This window comes from Euprymna scolopes, chromosome 11, assembly GCF_053919585.1.
Source record: "Euprymna scolopes isolate OS-2025 chromosome 11, ASM5391958v1, whole genome shotgun sequence".
Taxonomy (NCBI): Eukaryota; Metazoa; Mollusca; class Cephalopoda; order Sepiida; family Sepiolidae; genus Euprymna; species Euprymna scolopes.
In genome coordinates, this window is record NC_136492.1 from 38,476,977 (window position 1) to 38,495,939 (window position 18,963).

General features: G+C 26.6%; 1 protein-coding gene across 3 annotated transcripts in view; it reads right to left on the reverse strand.

The window, feature by feature from the left end:
• Positions 1–18,963, reverse strand: part of LOC145287841 (histone deacetylase 3-like) — a 653,483-nt gene that overhangs the window by 1,383 nt on the left and 633,137 nt on the right. For all 3 annotated transcript variants that reach the window (XM_080135715.1, XM_080135716.1, XM_080135714.1), the window contains one exon: positions 2,045–2,165. In XM_080135715.1, the coding sequence (XP_079991841.1) occupies positions 2,090–2,165 (76 nt within the window). In that variant the 3' untranslated portion in view covers positions 2,045–2,089. The remainder of the gene's footprint in view (positions 1–2,044; positions 2,166–18,963) is intronic.

Below are 18,963 nucleotides of genomic sequence, written 5' to 3' on the forward strand. Positions count from 1 at the left end.
TTCTTATATATAATGAGACAGACAGGTATAAGAGCACCAAGCTCAACTAGAAGCGATTTATGAATATCTTGATAGATAGACTGAGAGTTTGACATTTATACTTTTGACAGTTCTCTGAACGGGAGTGTCTCTATAACATTTATACTTTGACACATATACTTTCTAACACATTTTTTAGATGATGATTTTATCAAGGTTCTTATAACATAAATGGACAATACCTTTTCTGTTGAATAACAACACGAAGACGCAGATACAAAACCACATGATGACGTCCTTTATTTCTTCTTCGACTGGTCAGACATGATTTTGTATTTCAGGGATTCAAAGTTCTTACGTGGTTATCTCTAAACCCCTCTCGCTTCCAGAGGGTACCTTGACTCTAACCGAGAATCGGTTTGAACCTCTCTGCTTCCCTGATCTGACTGATCTAACTCTCCCTAACTTCGAACTCTTTCCTATATTGAGAAATCACATGTATGTCTGGTCAATGTGACCATAACTCACGTGTTATCAACATGCGCGATTTGCACATTTTTTAAACCATTTCTGACGACTAGGAAATTTCCCATTCTCTTTGTTGTTTTACAAAGGAATTTAACCTACTTCTCTAATTCTGTAACCCATATTTTATTATGCATTCTTTCTAAGAATGTGAACAGTTTCCAGACAAATTTGTATTTATTAAATATTTTAACAGAATCAACAATTTACTGGACATTCTATTTATAATAACATTCTGTATTTCTTTTAACTTATGACTGGAATTCTCAATTCCAAGTCTAGCTTTGCAAGTTCGAATCCTTGACTATCCTATTTCATATTTACATTTAACTAATTCCCTATTTTTTTACTTACATGAAAAGGAGACAACCCTTACCATGTAACATCAGTAGCATTACAAGTTCAGTTTTCCTTTTAGGTAATTGTTATTTTATCAACTTGCATGAAAAGAGCTTTGTAAAAGATGCTTAAAACAGTTTGAATTATGCAAATACCATCAGTAGTTCAAAAGTTATGAGAATTTTAAGTGCCAAAATTTAGGCTTTTCCATGGACATTTTTCTTTAGAAAAAGTGGGCTAAATTACGGACCTCAACATTTTAAAAAATTATTATTTATTATTTATTTTTCAAGCTATTCTCATGAAACTTGGCACTCTTATGTGAAATTGTGTGCTCTTTCTGATTATGCAGTCAAATCTGATGTATCTCTTTACCATAAAGCCATGAATTATAAATTAAGATGTACAAATTTCAATTTTTTTTTAACTGGCACATGGTATCATACAGTGGGTGTCTATTCATGAACAAAACTAAGTATCATAGTGGTATTTAAATATAACTTTATTGAGAGCAGGGGTTTTCCTGCCTCCTCACCAAAGGAGAGCTTAATCTGGGTGTAGTCAATGAATGCCTCAAGAGGCCAGTATTTACTACTCCCCTCAAAGAAAAAAAACTGAGTAGATAAGAATCAATCTCAGAAATAAATTGAAGAAAATTTTTCATATAGATTTTTGATTTCTGTAAAAGATGGAAATTCCCAAAGTCAATAAGAACTTATGCATTTTGGGACCAGTCCAATTTTCAATTCTGAAAATCCTCTCTATTACTTTAGCAAAAATATACACAAACATTACACATGTTTCATGGTAATAAAAAAAAATTCTATAAGTAAATATTTATAAATTAAAAAGTATTACAAATACGGGAATTGAGAACAGTATCAGATTGGAATTGAAAAAACTATTAGTAACATTTACTTTTCTTTGCTTCTACAATAGAAAGTCACAATAGAAAGATGTTTACGTGTTTGTATTGTTAATTGAGTATGCTCTTCAGAGTACTGTTAATTTTCAGATAAGTTTCGACTTGCTGTTTTAATATTTTAAGTTTTTTTTTGTTTTTTTTTTACATAAATACTTAATATTGAATTTCAGTGTTTAAAGTACAATATTCAACAAATTATTTAATTTGATAATAAATCAGGGATAAATATCTAATCATTTTAATACTATTAAAGCAGTGAAAATTAAAATAATTAACCTTGGAGCAGCATCCGCACCATTTGGTAGATCAGTGTTTTTTTTGTCAAACATCTAAAAAGCCATCAGCATCTTTATCATTGTCCTTCTCACCATCATAAAATTCATTTGCAGTCTCAATTCTACAAAGCAAAACAAGTTTTTATCAGTAATCACTATAAATGGTTATAAGAAATTAGAATAAAAATACCAGCAGAATTCAAGCAATAACAGTCAACACAAATTAAAAATAGTAGTTTCACAAAAAGGAGTAAAAATACTACCATAAGAAAAGATTTATTAAAGAGATTTACAACGCTGTGATTGTTGAGAGATAACAAAATAACAATGGGTGTGGACTAAAAGTACTACTAATTTATGCATGTCCAGAAACTTTTAACTTGGAATTATCAGTAATACAAATTACAATTCAAATATATTAACATTATGTTTTGCTGGTGAAGACAAAATGTGAAAACAGGCAATGGGAAGTGCTCCTTTTTGTGTAACCGTAAAACGATCTTGGGTCTGAAAGGAATGCGATTTTTTGAGCGTCCAAAGTCATTTCATGCAAAATTTAAAGAACTCCTTGTCACTGTGTCAAAAATTGCTTCCCACTTAATCTTCTAAAAATAAAGCAGAATCTAGGATACAGGGAAGCTAAATGCCAGACCACCAACAATCTGACTACTAGTAATGACAGATGCTGATGACCAGCTGGAGCAGGAGGGGTGGGGGTCCAGTGATTAAACAACTAGGGGTAACTTTCTTCTTTTAACTCTATTTTTTTTTTTTTTTTATTTTCATCATGAGAAAGAGGACAGTTTTGTTAAAATTGTCCAAAGAAAGATGAGTTTAAGGAACACCAAAGTCAAAATGCAGTTAAAAAATAAATATTTCTTTATAAAAACAGCAAAGAATGTCTTATCCACTTATCAAGATATTCTATTTTTTAGCTACAATGATTCCATAAAGTGAAGATAATTCATTCTCTGCAGAGAATTAGTAATTTTATACTTAATGTGGCCAGTTATTCCTGGTTTGGACAGAGACAGGAAACTACAAGTTCTTGACATGGGCTGAAAACAAGGGAATTTCACTCTCAACATATCATCCAGCAGTGTCATGCAAGGACGATAAGATTCCACCTCAGGAGTCATCTCTGGTCACAAGGTTTAGACAGTGAGAAACAATCATCAATTAAGGCCTCAAGAAACAATCATGACACACAGAATGGCCCGAAAATATTAGAAAAAGAGAAGTTCTGATTTTAATTTAAATTGAAGGTGCTGATGGCCAGCTTGGGAGTGGGATCACTGATTAAACTGTGTGAGGATATATAAAGTAAAAATAATAAGCAAAATTAATAAAATCATGTTTTTAATTAGATCAAGTCTGCCATCATGACAAGCGAAGACAGAAATTCATCATTACTGACCATACAATAGCTTGGGTATTAAGAAAAACAAACGAAATTACAAGAGAAACAGAAAGCTAAGAGCACAGAATTAAACTTATCAAAAGTGATAGATGCTATTTTTGCTTTTACCTCATGAATATAGCTATGATGTGACATAAGTGGATTGAAAATGCCAGAATGATGTTTCGTTTGAGTTGGTCAAAATATTAATCAAAATGTTTTTGTCTTTCAGTCTTGAAATTGTCACAATTTAATTAGTTATTAACAACTTACACAGATGAGCAGTTAAAACAAAAAAATGGTAAAAATCAATCATTTTTTATTAAAGAATGGAGGATGGCTTAAATTCAAATGTTAAATCATATTAAAAGTCAGAGAGGTTAGCTGATTGTTCATGCAAAAAATACTTGTCATTAGCAAGATTGAACAGTGGACGCATTAACTACAACCCAAACAATGTTTAATGTCATTTGTTTCTTAATTAGATAGTGGACAAAGGTTTTAAAAAAAGTTAAGAATTAAAGTAAGGGATAACGTAATTTCCTTTACATAATTCTTTAAACCAAAAATAAAATGATTTAAGTATAGACAGAAACAGATTTCAAACAGTAACAACATATTTTTTTTTTATCAAATTTGTCAACTGTGGAACATTGTTTTGTTTTACAGCATATCAATCAGTTTTGGGTCATTTAATGCTAAAAAAGAACAAAATAAATAATAAATACAAGAAGAGTACCTTAATAATAACAACAGATATAATAAATGCAAGAAGAGTACCTTCATAATAAAAAAAAAAAAATAAATACAAGAGCACCTTAATAAGAACAAAATAAATAATAAATACAAGAAGAATACCTTAATAATAACAAAATATATAATAAATGCAAGAAGAGTACCTAAATAATAACAAAAGATATAATAAATGCAAGAAGAGGACCTTAATAATAAAAAATATAATAAATGCAAGAAGAGTACCTTAATAAGAACAAAACAAATAATAAATACAGAAAAATACCTTAATAATAACAAGATATATAATAAATGCAAGAAGAGGACCTTCATAATAAAAAATAAATAATAAATGCAAGAAGAGGACCTTCATAATAAAAAATAAATAATAAATGCAAGTAGAGTACCTTAATAATAAAAAATAAATAATAAATGCAAGTAGAGAACCTTAATAATAAAAAATAAATAATAAATGCAAGAAGATTACCTTAATAATAAAAATAAATAATAATTGCAAGCAGAGTACCTTAATAATAAAAATATATAATAAATGCAAGAAGAGGACCTTAATAATAAAAATATATAATAAATGCAAGAAGAGTACCTTAATAATAAAAAATAAATAATAAATGCAAGAAGAGGATCATAATAATAAAAAATTAATAATAAATGCAAGAAGAGTACCTTAATAATAATAAATACATAATAAATGCAAGAAGAGTACCTTAATAATAAAAAATAAATAATACATGCAAGAAGAGGACCTTAATAATTACAAAATATATAATAAATGCAAGAAGAGTACCTTAATAATAAAAATAAATAATAAATGCAAGAAGGGGACCTTAATAATAATAATAAATAAATAATAAATGCAAGAAGAGTACCTTAATAATAAAAAATAAATAATAAATGCAAGAAGAGGACCTTAATAATAAAAAATAAATAATAAATGCAAGAAGAGTACCTTAATAATAAAAAATAAATAATAAATGCAAGAAGAGTACCTTAATAATTACAAAATATATAATAAATGCAAGAAGAGTACCTTAATAATAAAAATAAATAATAAATGCAAGAAGGGGACCTTAATAATAATAATAAATAAATAATAAATGCAAGAAGAGTACCTTAATAATAAAAAATAAATAATAAATGCAAGAAGAGGACCTTAATAATAAAAAATAAATAATAAATGCAAGAAGGCGACCTTAATAATAAAAATAAATAATAAATGCAAGAAGACGACCTTAATAATAAAAAATAAATAATAAATGTAAGAAGACGACCTTAATAATAAAAATATATAATAATAAATGTAAGAAGACGACCTTAATAATAAAAATAAATAATAAATGCAAGAAGAGTACCTTAAAAATAAAAAATAAATAATAAATGCAAGTAGAGTACCTTAATAATAAAAAATAAATAATAAATGCAAGAAGAGTACCTTCATAATAAAAAATAAATAATAAATGCAAGAAGAGTACCTTAATAATAAAAACTAAATAATAAATGCAAGAAGAGTACCTTAATAATAAAAATATATAATAAATGCAAGATGAGTACCTTAATAATAACAAAATATATAATAAATGCAAGAAGAGTACGTTAATAACAAAATAAATAATAAATGCAAGAAGAGGACCTTAATAATAAAAAATAAATAATAAATGCAAGAAGAGGACCTTAATAATAAAAAATAAATAATAAATGCAAAAAGAGTACCTTAATAACAAAAAATAAATAATAAATGCAAGAAGAGAACCTTAATAATAAAAAATAAATAATAAATGCAAGTAGAGTACCTTAATAATAAAAAATAAATAATAAATGCAAGAAGAGGACCTTAATAATAAAAATATATAATAAATGCAAGATGAGTACCTTAATAATAACAAAATATATAATAAATGCAAGAAGAGTACGTTAATAACAAAATAAATAATAAATGCAAGAAGAGTACCTTAATAACAAAAAATAAATAATAAATGCAAGAAGAGTACCTTAATAATAAAAAATAAATAATAAATGCAAGAAGAGGACCTTAATAATAAAAAATAAATAATAAATGCAAGAAGAGTACCTTAATAATAAAAAATAAATAATAAATGCAAGTAGAGAACCTTAATAATAAAACATAAATAATAAATGCAAGTAGAGTACCTTAATAATAAAAAATAAATAATAAATGCAAGAAGAGTACCTTAATAATAAAAAATAAATAATAAATGCAAGTAGAGTACCTTAATAATAAAAAATAAATAATAAATGCAAGAAGAGTACCTTAATAATAAAAAATATATAATAAATGCAAGAAGAGGACCTTAATAATAAAAAATATATAATAAATGCAAGAAGAGGACCTTAATAATAAAAAATAAATAATAAATGCAAGAAGAGGACCTTAATAATAAAAAATAAATAATAAATGCAAGAAGAGAACCTTAATAATAAAAAATAAATAATAAATGCAAAAAGAGTACCTTAATAACAAAAAATAAATAATAAATGCAAGAAGAGAACCTTAATAATAAAAAATAAATAATAAATGCAAAAAGAGTACCTTAATAATAAAAAATAAATAATAAATGCAAGAAGAGAACCTTAATAATAAAAAATAAATAATAAATGCAAGAAGAGAACCTTAATAATAAAAAATAAATAATAAATGCAAGAAGAGTACCTTAATAATAAAAATATATAATAAATGCAAGATGAGTACCTTAATAATAACAAAATATATAATAAATGCAAAAAGAGTACCTTAATAACAAAAAATAAATAATAAATGCAAGAAGAGGACCTTAATAATGAAAAATAAATAATAAATGCAAGTAGAGTACCTTAATAATAAAAAATAAATAATAAATGCAAGAAGAGTACCTTAATAATAAAAAATCAATAATAAATGCAAGAAGATGACCTTAATAACAAAAAATAAATAATAAATGCAAGAAGAGTACCTTAATAATAAAAAATAAATAATAAATGCAAGAAGAGTACCTTAATAATAAAAAATAAATAATAAATGCAAGTAGAGTACCTTAATAATAAAAAATAAATAATAAATGCAAGAAGAGTACCTTAATAATAAAAAATATATAATAAATGCAAGAAGAGGACCTTAATAATAAAAAATCAATAATAAATGCAAGTAGAGTACCTTAATAATAAAAAATAAATAATAAATGCAAGAAGAGTACCTTAATAATAAAAAATATATAATAAATGCAAGAAGAGGACCTTAATAATAACAAAATAAATAATAAATGCAAGAAGAGTACCTTCATAATAAAAAATATATAATAAATGCAAGATGAGTACCTTAATAATAACAAAATAAATAATAAATGCAAGAAGAGTACCTTAATAATAAAAAATAAATAATAAATGCAAGAAGAGTACCTTAATAATAACAAAATATATAATAAATGCAAGATGAGTACCTTAATAATAACAAAATATATAATAAATGCAAGATGAGTACCTTAATAATAACAAAATAAATAATAAATGCAAGATGAGTACCTTAATAATAACAAAATAAATAATAAATGCAAGAAGAGTACCTTAATAATAACAAAATATATAATAAATGCAAGATGAGTACCTTAATAATAACAAAATAAATAATAAATGCAAGATGAGTACCTTAATAATAACAAAATATATAATAAATGCAAGATGAGTACCTTAATAATAACAAAATATATAATAAATGCAAGGAGAGTACCTTAATAATAACAAAATATATAATAAATGCAAGAAGAGGACCTTAATAATAACAAAATAAATAATAAATGCAAGAAGAGTACCTTCATAATAAAAAATATATAATAAATGCAAGATGAGTACCTTAATAATAACAAAATAAATAATAAATGCAAGAAGAGTACCTTAATAATAAAAAATATATAATAAATGCAAGATGAGTACCTTAATAATAACAAAATATATAATAAATGCAAGATGAGTACCTTAATAATAACAAAATATATAATAAATGCAAGATGAGTACCTTAATAATAAAAAATAAATAATAAATGCAAGAAGAGTACCTTAATAATAAAAAATATATAATAAATGCAAGATGAGTACCTTAATAATAACAAAATAAATAATAAATGCAAGAAGAGTACCTTAATAATAAAAAATAAATAATAAATGCAAGAAGAGTACCTTAATAATAACAAAATAAATAATAAATGCAAGAAGAGTACCTTAATAATAACAAAATATATAATAACTGCAAGATGAGTACCTTAATAATAACAAAATAAATAATAAATGCAAGAAGAGTACCTTAATAATAACAAAATAAATAATAAATGCAAGAAGAGTACCTTAATAATAAAAAATAAATAATAAATGCAAGAAGAGTACCTTAATAATAACAAAATAAATAATAAATGCAAGAAGAGTACCTTAATAATAACAAAATAAATAATAAATGCAAGAAGAGTACCTTAATAATAACAAAATAAATAATAAATGCAAGAAGAGTACCTTAATAATAAAAAATAAATAATAAATGCAAGAAGAGTACCTTAATAATAACAAAATAAATAATAAATGCAAGAAGAGTACCTTAATAATAACAAAATATATAATAAATGCAAGATGAGTACCTTAATAATAACAAAATAAATAATAAATGCAAGATGAGTACCTTAATAATAACAAAATATATAATAAATGCAAGATGAGTACCTTAATAATAACAAAATATATAATAAATGCAAGGAGAGTACCTTAATAATAAAAAAAAATATAATAAATGCAAGAAGAGGACCTTAATAATAACAAAATAAATAATAAATGCAAGAAGAGTACCTTCATAATAAAAAATATATAATAAATGCAAGATGAGTACCTTAATAATAACAAAATAAATAATAAATGCAAGAAGAGTACCTTAATAATAAAAAATATATAATAAATGCAAGATGAGTACCTTAATAATAACAAAATATATAATAAATGCAAGATGAGTACCTTAATAATAAAAAATAAATAATAAATGCAAGAAGAGTACCTTAATAATAAAAAATATATAATAAATGCAAGATGAGTACCTTAATAATAACAAAATAAATAATAAATGCAAGAAGAGTACCTTAATAATAAAAAATAAATAATAAATGCAAGAAGAGTACCTTAATAATAACAAAATAAATAATAAATGCAAGAAGAGTACCTTAATAATAACAAAATATATAATAAATGCAAGATGAGTACCTTAATAATAACAAAATAAATAATAAATGCAAGATGAGTACCTTAATAATAACAAAATATATAATAAATGCAAGATGAGTACCTTAATAATAACAAAATATATAATAAATGCAAGGAGAGTACCTTAATAATAACAAAATATATAATAAATGCAAGAAGAGGACCTTAATAATAACAAAATATATAATAAATGCAAGAAGAGTACCTTCATAATAAAAAATATATAATAAATGCAAGATGAGTACCTTAATAATAACAAAATAAATAATAAATGCAAGAAGAGTACCTTAATAATAAAAAATATATAATAAATGCAGGAAGAGGACCTTAATAATAACAAAATAAATAATAAATGCAAGAAGAGTACCTTCATAATAAAAAATATATAATAAATGCAAGATGAGTACCTTAATAATAACAAAATAAATAATAAATGCAAGAAGAGTACCTTAATAATAAAAAATATATAATAAATGCAAGAAGAGGACCTTAATAATAACAAAATAAATAATAAATGCAAGAAGAGTACCTTCATAATAAAAAATATATAATAAATGCAAGATGAGTACCTTAATAATAACAAAATAAATAATAAATGCAAGAAGAGTACCTTGATAATAACAAAATATATAATAAATGCAAGATGAGTACCTTAATAATAAAAAATAAATAATACATGCAAGAAGAGGACCTTAATAATTACAAAATATATAATAAATGCAAGAAGAGTACCTTAATAATAAAAATAAATAATAAATGCAAGAAGGGGACCTTAATAATAATAATAAATAAATAATAAATGCAAGAAGAGTACCTTAATAATAAAAAATAAATAATAAATGCAAGAAGAGGACCTTAATAATAAAAAATAAATAATAAATGCAAGAAGAGTACCTTAATAATAAAAAATAAATAATAAATGCAAGAAGAGTACCTTAATAATTACAAAATATATAATAAATGCAAGAAGAGTACCTTAATAATAAAAATAAATAATAAATGCAAGAAGGGGACCTTAATAATAATAATAAATAAATAATAAATGCAAGAAGAGTACCTTAATAATAAAAAATAAATAATAAATGCAAGAAGAGGACCTTAATAATAAAAAATAAATAATAAATGCAAGAAGGCGACCTTAATAATAAAAATAAATAATAAATGCAAGAAGACGACCTTAATAATAAAAAATAAATAATAAATGTAAGAAGACGACCTTAATAATAAAAATATATAATAATAAATGTAAGAAGACGACCTTAATAATAAAAATAAATAATAAATGCAAGAAGAGTACCTTAAAAATAAAAAATAAATAATAAATGCAAGTAGAGTACCTTAATAATAAAAAATAAATAATAAATGCAAGAAGAGTACCTTCATAATAAAAAATAAATAATAAATGCAAGAAGAGTACCTTAATAATAAAAACTAAATAATAAATGCAAGAAGAGTACCTTAATAATAAAAATATATAATAAATGCAAGATGAGTACCTTAATAATAACAAAATATATAATAAATGCAAGAAGAGTACGTTAATAACAAAATAAATAATAAATGCAAGAAGAGGACCTTAATAATAAAAAATAAATAATAAATGCAAGAAGAGGACCTTAATAATAAAAAATAAATAATAAATGCAAAAAGAGTACCTTAATAACAAAAAATAAATAATAAATGCAAGAAGAGAACCTTAATAATAAAAAATAAATAATAAATGCAAGTAGAGTACCTTAATAATAAAAAATAAATAATAAATGCAAGAAGAGGACCTTAATAATAAAAATATATAATAAATGCAAGATGAGTACCTTAATAATAACAAAATATATAATAAATGCAAGAAGAGTACGTTAATAACAAAATAAATAATAAATGCAAGAAGAGTACCTTAATAACAAAAAATAAATAATAAATGCAAGAAGAGGACCTTAATAATAAAAAATAAATAATAAATGCAAGAAGAGGACCTTAATAATAAAAAATAAATAATAAATGCAAGAAGAGTACCTTAATAATAAAAAATAAATAATAAATGCAAGTAGAGAACCTTAATAATAAAACATAAATAATAAATGCAAGTAGAGTACCTTAATAATAAAAAATAAATAATAAATGCAAGAAGAGTACCTTAATAATAAAAAATAAATAATAAATGCAAGTAGAGTACCTTAATAATAAAAAATAAATAATAAATGCAAGAAGAGTACCTTAATAATAAAAAATATATAATAAATGCAAGAAGAGGACCTTAATAATAAAAAATATATAATAAATGCAAGAAGAGGACCTTAATAATAAAAAATAAATAATAAATGCAAGAAGAGGACCTTAATAATAAAAAATAAATAATAAATGCAAGAAGAGAACCTTAATAATAAAAAATAAATAATAAATGCAAAAAGAGTACCTTAATAACAAAAAATAAATAATAAATGCAAGAAGAGAACCTTAATAATAAAAAATAAATAATAAATGCAAAAAGAGTACCTTAATAATAAAAAATAAATAATAAATGCAAGAAGAGAACCTTAATAATAAAAAATAAATAATAAATGCAAGAAGAGAACCTTAATAATAAAAAATAAATAATAAATGCAAGAAGAGTACCTTAATAATAAAAATATATAATAAATGCAAGATGAGTACCTTAATAATAACAAAATATATAATAAATGCAAAAAGAGTACCTTAATAACAAAAAATAAATAATAAATGCAAGAAGAGGACCTTAATAATGAAAAATAAATAATAAATGCAAGTAGAGTACCTTAATAATAAAAAATAAATAATAAATGCAAGAAGAGTACCTTAATAATAAAAAATCAATAATAAATGCAAGAAGATGACCTTAATAACAAAAAATAAATAATAAATGCAAGAAGAGTACCTTAATAATAAAAAATAAATAATAAATGCAAGAAGAGTACCTTAATAATAAAAAATAAATAATAAATGCAAGTAGAGTACCTTAATAATAAAAAATAAATAATAAATGCAAGAAGAGTACCTTAATAATAAAAAATATATAATAAATGCAAGAAGAGGACCTTAATAATAAAAAATCAATAATAAATGCAAGTAGAGTACTTTAATAATAAAAAATAAATAATAAATGCAAGAAGAGTACCTTAATAATAAAAAATATATAATAAATGCAAGAAGAGGACCTTAATAATAACAAAATAAATAATAAATGCAAGAAGAGTACCTTCATAATAAAAAATATATAATAAATGCAAGATGAGTACCTTAATAATAACAAAATAAATAATAAATGCAAGAAGAGTACCTTAATAATAAAAAATAAATAATAAATGCAAGAAGAGTACCTTAATAATAACAAAATATATAATAAATGCAAGATGAGTACCTTAATAATAACAAAATATATAATAAATGCAAGATGAGTACCTTAATAATAAACAAAATAAATAATAAATGCAAGATGAGTACCTTAATAATAACAAAATAAATAATAAATGCAAGAAGAGTACCTTAATAATAACAAAATATATAATAAATGCAAGATGAGTACCTTAATAATAACAAAATAAATAATAAATGCAAGATGAGTACCTTAATAATAACAAAATATATAATAAATGCAAGATGAGTACCTTAATAATAACAAAATATATAATAAATGCAAGGAGAGTACCTTAATAATAACAAAATATATAATAAATGCAAGAAGAGGACCTTAATAATAACAAAATAAATAATAAATGCAAGAAGAGTACCTTCATAATAAAAAATATATAATAAATGCAAGATGAGTACCTTAATAATAACAAAATAAATAATAAATGCAAGAAGAGTACCTTAATAATAAAAAATATATAATAAATGCAAGATGAGTACCTTAATAATAACAAAATATATAATAAATGCAAGATGAGTACCTTAATAATAACAAAATATATAATAAATGCAAGATGAGTACCTTAATAATAAAAAATAAATAATAAATGCAAGAAGAGTACCTTAATAATAAAAAATATATAATAAATGCAAGATGAGTACCTTAATAATAACAAAATAAATAATAAATGCAAGAAGAGTACCTTAATAATAAAAAATAAATAATAAATGCAAGAAGAGTACCTTAATAATAACAAAATAAATAATAAATGCAAGAAGAGTACCTTAATAATAACAAAATATATAATAACTGCAAGATGAGTACCTTAATAATAACAAAATAAATAATAAATGCAAGAAGAGTACCTTAATAATAACAAAATAAATAATAAATGCAAGAAGAGTACCTTAATAATAAAAAATAAATAATAAATGCAAGAAGAGTACCTTAATAATAACAAAATAAATAATAAATGCAAGAAGAGTACCTTAATAATAACAAAATAAATAATAAATGCAAGAAGAGTACCTTAATAATAACAAAATAAATAATAAATGCAAGAAGAGTACCTTAATAATAAAAAATAAATAATAAATGCAAGAAGAGTACCTTAATAATAACAAAATAAATAATAAATGCAAGAAGAGTACCTTAATAATAACAAAATATATAATAAATGCAAGATGAGTACCTTAATAATAACAAAATAAATAATAAATGCAAGATGAGTACCTTAATAATAACAAAATATATAATAAATGCAAGATGAGTACCTTAATAATAACAAAATATATAATAAATGCAAGGAGAGTACCTTAATAATAAAAAATAAATAATAAATGCAAGAAGAGGACCTTAATAATAACAAAATAAATAATAAATGCAAGAAGAGTACCTTCATAATAAAAAATATATAATAAATGCAAGATGAGTACCTTAATAATAACAAAATAAATAATAAATGCAAGAAGAGTACCTTAATAATAAAAAATATATAATAAATGCAAGATGAGTACCTTAATAATAACAAAATAAATAATAAATGCAAGAAGAGTACCTTAATAATAAAAAATAAATAATAAATGCAAGAAGAGTACCTTAATAATAACAAAATAAATAATAAATGCAAGAAGAGTACCTTAATAATAACAAAATATATAATAAATGCAAGATGAGTACCTTAATAATAACAAAATAAATAATAAATGCAAGATGAGTACCTTAATAATAACAAAATATATAATAAATGCAAGATGAGTACCTTAATAATAACAAAATATATAATAAATGCAAGGAGAGTACCTTAATAATAACAAAATATATAATAAATGCAAGAAGAGGACCTTAATAATAACAAAATATATAATAAATGCAAGAAGAGTACCTTCATAATAAAAAATATATAATAAATGCAAGATGAGTACCTTAATAATAACAAAATAAATAATAAATGCAAGAAGAGTACCTTAATAATAAAAAATATATAATAAATGCAAGAAGAGGACCTTAATAATAACAAAATAAATAATAAATGCAAGAAGAGTACCTTCATAATAAAAAATATATAATAAATGCAAGATGAGTACCTTAATAATAACAAAATAAATAATAAATGCAAGAAGAGTACCTTAATAATAAAAAATATATAATAAATGCAAGAAGAGGACCTTAATAATAACAAAATAAATAATAAATGCAAGAAGAGTACCTTCATAATAAAAAATATATAATAAATGCAAGATGAGTACCTTAATAATAACAAAATAAATAATAAATGCAAGAAGAGTACCTTGATAATAACAAAATATATAATAAATGCAAGATGAGTACCTTAATAATAACAAAATATATAATAAATGCAAGGAGAGTACCTTAATAATAGGCTCATTCCATGGAAAGTTGTCAAAAATCAGAATTTTAAATCCAATATTTTCTATCATTGTTATGTTTTTTCTGAAAGACACACCCCAAACTAAAAAAAAAAAAAAAAAATTTAACCTCTGATCAATTCTGTGTTGTCTGTGCTGAGGCTTTAAACATTGGCTATTTATTAAAGTCAGTTAGCGCGATATCCAGCCTGATATTAGGGCTCGCGCAACAGATTCAGCCAAAATGTCCTTTAGGGGAATAGCTTCAGGCCACCGTGTGAAACGGTCTATGCAGGTCAGGAGATAAGTAAATCCCTGGCTGGTCCAACCAGATCGATGTGAACATGGCTGAACCGAGCATCTGGGGTGCTGAATGTTCCCAGTGGTGTACGGATATGGTTGTACACCTTTGACTTCTGACAGGAAACGCAGGAGCGTGCTCAGGCAGTGATGTCACACCTCATATTAGGCCAGAAAAATCTAGCTGTAATCAGCTTCACTGTGCCTTTGCATCAAGGGTGTGCCAGACTGTGTAGTGTGTCAAAGACAGCTCTATGATGAGTCGTCGGAACAAACGGTCTAGGTGAAACTGTTGAAGTATCACATATGATCTGCGTGTACGAAGTAGGCACGAGCAGATACGCGAATTTGCAAGTTGCGAATTCAGGTGACAAGAGATCCAACATGTCCAGACTTTGCTGGTCTAAGGCCATTTGTTGTAAATCAATATCCGAAGGTGAGGACAGAAAATTAATAGGGAGACGGGATAAGGCATCTGCCACAGTTTCTGTCTTTCAGAGATATGTCGGATATTGCTGGTAAATTGCGAAACAAAATCCAAGTGATGAGTTTTGCGAGGTGAATATTTGTCCAGCTTAGCATGCAGTGCAAATGTAAGCGGACGGTGATCAGTGTAGATCACAAATTGTCGGCCCTCGAGTGAATGCTGAAGTGTTTCACTGCGAGGTACATAGCCAGGGGTTCGTGGCCAAACGTGCTGTAACGTTGTTCTGCCGGTTTCAACTGCCTCGAAAAATATGCAAGGGGCTGTAGTTATTGTTGGTGCTGTTGTTGCAACACTGCACCTACAGCTGTGCCCGATGTATCCACAAACAGTGAAAACTGGGCATCAGGCATAGGATGTGCAAGTAATGTGGGTGTTGCTAGTTCCTCCTTCACTTCTTTAAAGGCTTTCAGCTGGATATCATTCAGTGAAATCTGCTCATTTTTCTTCTTCCTGTTATATAACAAGTCAGAAAGAGAAAACAAGAGATCCGCACAGTGTGGGATGAAGCACCTGTAGTAATTTAGCAGGCCGAAGAAGTGCCTTAGTTGGCAAAGTGAAGTGGGTGGTTTAAGGTCTTGTAGAGCCTTAACCTTTTCAGGTAAGAGAGATATACCCTCTGGGCTGATGATGTGGCCCAGGAAAACTAACTCTGAAGCACCAAAAACACATTTACTAGGGTTAATTCTAACCTGGTACTGTCAAAACTGTTCGAACAGTAGACGGAGATGAATGACATGTTCCTCAGGTGAGGCACTTGCCACTAGAATGTTGTCTATGTAGTTATAGACGAAGTCTAAATCATGCACTACCTCGTTCATGAAGCATTGAAAGGTACTAGCCGTATTTCGCAAACCAAAAAGCATAGTTAAAAATTCAAACGCTCCAAACGGAGTTGTTACAGCAGTTTTCGGGATGTCGGCTGGATTCACTGGAATCTGATGGTATGCCTTAACCAAATTTAGTTTGGAGAAGGTCTTACAACCATGCAGTGAAGAAGCAAAGTCCTGTATGTGTGAGATTAGGTAACGATCGAGTACCGTAGTGGCATTCAATCGTCGGTAGTCCCCAGTCGGACGCCAATCTCCGGAACCATATGTAAAGAGGAAGCCCATGGACTGGACGAGGGGCGTATGATTCCAAGTTGCAGCATATGGTTGAACTCTGCCTTTGCTGCTTTAAGTTTGTCAGCAGGGAGGCGTCAAGGTTGCGAGAATATAGGAGCACCTGTGGTCTCAATATGATGAGCTGTTGAGTGAGGTGATTCACTCACAACAAAATTCAAGTTAGTTAACTCCGGGTGGGAGTTTAATAATGTACGATATGGATCATCGGCAGAAGCGATGAAAAATACAGGGCCGATAGATGTGAAGTTCAATTTTGAACCCATGACGGAAAGTTCCGTATTAGCATCTATCAGCTGTTGTCTGCGTATGTCAACTAATAGGTTGAAGTGATGCAGAAATGCCTATAATGGGATAGGGCAAATCAATGATCGTAAAAAACCCACGTAAAGTCTCTACGTAATTTCAAGTCAAGGGAACGAGAAATTTGACCGTACATGGGAATTGACGAGTGATTTACCGCTTGCAGTGTGATGGGTGAAACTGGCGGCTTCTCGGTGAGGAGTTTCAGTGGCAAAATGCTGCAAGCTGCTCCTGTATCAACCAAGCAACGCGCTTGGGATAAGGAGTCAGTGATAAAATAGACACGGTTGTGGGAGGTCTGTGGAGAATGTGCCGTGCTCACTTCTCCAGACAACCATTTCCCTGGTTCAAAAATGAACAGGGCATTGTACAGCGCCATGCGTCCTTGTCAAAACGACTATGATAAAAGCATAGTCCTGGCTTGCTAGAGTGATAGTGGTGATGTGGGGATGGCGAACGGCTCTTGTAGCGGCGTCTGAGTAATTGTGATCTGGCCAAACTCAGCTTCCTTACCTCTCTGGTAAGCCGCTCGAGAGCGTCAAGTATAGACAAGGAAGTGGCTTCTTAACTTGTGTCCCTAACTTTGGCTAAGAGCGTAGAGACTTTAGCCGAAGTCTGGGGGATAGCTGCGGTGGTAGGACCCTTAGTAAAGTCCATAACTTTATCTGCCGATGCCGCTACAATGTCAACAGAGTTTTTTTTCCAACATAGGAGCTCAAATGGCTTTCACCTGTGCCAGCGGCCTCAAAAAGAAAAGCTGTTTTATAAGGGAACTGTCAGCGGGGACGTCTTCAGCTAACTCTCTCATTCGCCGGAGTAGCTCACTAGGCAAACGGTCTCCCAAGAGCTCATTGTGGATTAACGTTTGGAAGCGTTTTTCCGCTGACACTGACGTCAGGAGTATTATTATTAGGAGAGAAATGCACAACATTTCCCTCCTATAAAATTACTTAAATAAACACAATGCCAAACGACATTGCTTTTGACAAAACAATAATATTATTTTAAAAAGACAAGATTCTATTTCAAACTGAAGAGAAAAAAAGAAAGTGTAAATGTCTGTTTGAAGGTGCCGTCTGCCATCAGACTGCAGTCGTCAACAAGTAACAGTGGGAGGGGTGAGTGAGAGAGGTCTGTATAGGTTGCTTGCTGGCGTCTCTCTGGCGATCGCAGCTGAGATCCCAAAGGGCTAAAAAAATAGTCCTTAAGGGGAATGCGCCCTGCCAACCGATTGGTCAGTGTGGCCGAATCACTTTGGCACTGTGCATTGATCCGCTTATAGTAAATAGTTTGTTAACTGCTACAAATCAATGGATTTAAACATAATAAATAACATACTCATACAATGCTATAAAAGATTTATTTATTGAGAAATTTTAGGTTGAAAATAATAAAGCACATCCTGATTTCTTCCAATATCTACCATTAGTAGACTTGGTTTTCCGATCACATTTTCTCAAGCTGGTATGCAATCAGCTTTTTTTGACCAGTACCATTGGCCTTTTCTGGAATACTTTGTTACTGATAATTCTATATCAGTATCTATAATTGATAAAACTTCACTAGGAAATAAACTTTCTATTCAATTTTTTTGTTCTAAT